This window comes from Microtus ochrogaster, unplaced genomic scaffold, assembly GCF_000317375.1.
Source record: "Microtus ochrogaster isolate Prairie Vole_2 unplaced genomic scaffold, MicOch1.0 UNK1, whole genome shotgun sequence".
NCBI classification, from domain to species: Eukaryota; Metazoa; Chordata; class Mammalia; order Rodentia; family Cricetidae; genus Microtus; species Microtus ochrogaster.
The window spans coordinates 27,611,008-27,613,830 of NW_004949099.1; the positions used below are offsets into that span (position 1 = coordinate 27,611,008).

A 2,823-nucleotide genomic window follows, 5' to 3' on the forward strand; every position below is an offset into this window, starting at 1 on the left:
CCCGCCTCTCCATAGCTTCCCTAGTCATGGAACTTAACAGTGTCTACTCTACCTTGTTCCAGGGAAGCCGGTTCCTGAGAGCACACCTCCTCCTCCAGCCTTCCCAGAGGCTGTGAAGCCAGGCCCTGTGGCTACTCCTGGAAGAAACCTCAAGGACGAACAGGAAAAGGTCCAGCCTGTGAAGCCGGGCTCCTTTCTGGGCACAGGTGCTCTCCTTTCTCTTCCTCTTCCTCTTCCGGGTTTTAGGTTTATTTTTATTTTATGTGTATGGGTGTTTCACTTGCGCGTATGTATATGGACTGCTTGTATATAATGCCCATGGAGAGGAGAAGAGGGTGTCAGATCCCCTGGAACTGGTGTTAGGGATCGTGTGCGCCACTGTGTGGGTTCTGGGAATCAAACCCAGGCCTCTGCAAGAACAGCCCATGCTCTTAATTGCTGAGTCATTCTTTGCGGCCCCACAGGTATTCATGGGTTATTTTTTTTCTTTTGGTGTGTGTGTGTGCGTGCATGTGTGCATGCATCCATGCATCAAAACACACTGTGCAAGTGAATTAGAAAAGGAGAAACATCCAGGCGTGCCTGTAACCAAGCTATTTGAGAGTCTGAGGCAGGAGGATTGTGTGAGATCAACCCTATTCTGAGTGGGAAGTGCATACCCGTGATCCAGCTTTCCTCAGGAGGTTGAGGGTAGGAGCCTTGTGGCCCAAGGCATGCGTGGCATGCACAGGGTTTGCCTTTAATCCTCAGCACCCAACCCCCCCCATCTCTAAATGTGTTAAGTAAATAAATAAGTACATTTCTGGGGGGAGGGGAGCTGAGGATGGAACCCTGGGCGTTAGGCGTGCAAGCTTTACCACTGAGCTTCCCCAACCCCTGGCCCTTACCATTTTCATCAGAAGAAAATAATAAAGATTTGTTCAAGGTGACTTAAGTCCTGGGATTAGAGCACTCCTGTCTCTCGTACTGTATACATGCACTACAGTCCCAGAGACTTGCAGAGCACGTTACATGTGTGTCCAGCTTCTTGTGCCCAGGCTAGAGCTGAGGGACAATCAGTCAGATGCCAGGAGGACAGCCAGTGGTGACTTCTCCAGGGCTTGCTTCTCCACTCCTATAGCTTAAGATCCCAGACCTATGGAATGCAGCTCACTGAGGGACCTGAAGCCAGCCAACCCTTCTGGGAGAAGTCACTCTTAGGGGGCTTGGGCCTGAGGCCAACCCCCCTGTGCTTGAATTCACTCAGCCGCTTCATTCCTCAGTTCCTCCATCTGTAAAATGGGTACGAACAGAGCCTATTATATCCTATTGCAGAGAATCAGCTGGATGTGGCTGTGTCTGCTTGTCATCTCAACCTGGGATGAACTGGGGAAGCAGAGGCTGGGGGATGAATACAAATTCCAGACCCACTGGGTTTCGTGTGTGTGTGTGTGTGTGTGTGTGTGTGTGTGTGTGTGTGTTGGTGGACAGGGTCTACAAACACCAGAGCTGGCCAAGTAACATCTGCGTCTGCACTAGGCACGAATGAGTAGCCAGTGTTGGTTCAAGCTTCCAGAGTCGGACCTTGGACAGTTTATTTTAGGCATATTTAAATACAGAACAACTTTGGTAGAAAGTTTCCTGGTGATCATTACCACAATAAAGCCTAAAGCATGACTCTATTGAAACTCTTTTGCAAAGTCCTGTGACCTCTTCCATAAGAGTGGGTTTGTTTTGTTCAGATCCACTGGGAGAGACCTGAGACTTAGATTCAGTTCAAATTCAGGTGAAGTGCGGTTATTCTTACCGCTAGCTGTTCATTTCTTTCCCTCTGTGTAGTAATAAAAGGACCATTTCCTCCCTTTCCCATAGCCAGAGGGAATTTTACAGAAGCGAAGCAGCTGTTAATTCCTCACAGCCCATTATCCTATTCTTGTTTTTAAAAAACAATTTACTTAATTTTACGTGCACTGGTGTGAGAGCGTCATATTCCCCGGAACTGAGCTGGGATGTAGATGCTGGGAACTGAACCCAGGTGGTCTGGCGGTCAGTGCTCCTAACCACTGAGCTATCTCTCCAGTCCCGCCCTTCCCCCTCCCATTATTCTATTCTTCTCTCACCTACAGACCCCTGGGATGTCCCAGGCATCTCAGAGCAAAGGCCAGTGGTCCTCAAGGGATGCCTGACTCAGAACTAAATGTCTTTAGTCATCACAGGGGCCTGTGTCAGTTATTACTCGGTCTGTGCATTCTAACGACTGGGAGAGATTCTGGACAGGCAAAAAGACACAGATCCACAGTGCCATGCAGGGATTCTAGCTGGGTGGGGTTGGCATATGCCTTTAATCCCAGCCCTTGGGAGGCAGAGGCAGGATGGTCTCCTAGTTCGAGGCCAGCCTGGACTACAGAGTGAGCTCCAGGGCAACCAGGACTATACAGAGAAACCCTGTTTCAAAAACCAAAACAAAGAGAGAAAGAAACAAAAAGAATGGGCTCTATAGCTTAGGGGTTTAGGGGAAGATCTACTGTGACCCCGGTCATGAGGCCGTAGGTGAGAGGCAGAGTGAGCACAAGGATCTACAGTGCCCTCTACAGCCTTTTTTTGTTTTTTTGGCTAGTGGGGGTCCTTTTTATTTATTTAATGAATTTCTTTAAAATTTTATACAGTTTAATAAAATATAATCACATCATTTCTCTCTTCCCTGTCCTTCCCCAACTCTCTAAGTCCCCCTCCCTCCAACTCCTTCTGTCTCACCCATCTCTCACACTGATAGCCTCTTCTACCATTATTGTCACACACAGTCACACACACACACAGTCACACACACACAGTCACACACACACA

General features: G+C 48.5%; 1 protein-coding gene across 1 annotated transcript in view; it reads left to right on the forward strand.

The window, feature by feature from the left end:
• The window catches only part of Irak2 (interleukin 1 receptor associated kinase 2), a 56,724-nt gene that overhangs the window by 25,617 nt on the left and 28,284 nt on the right, over positions 1 to 2,823 (forward strand). The window contains exon 3 of the mRNA XM_005365317.2: positions 63 to 206. Within this exon, the coding sequence (XP_005365374.1) occupies positions 63 to 206 (144 nt within the window). The remainder of the gene's footprint in view (positions 1 to 62; positions 207 to 2,823) is intronic.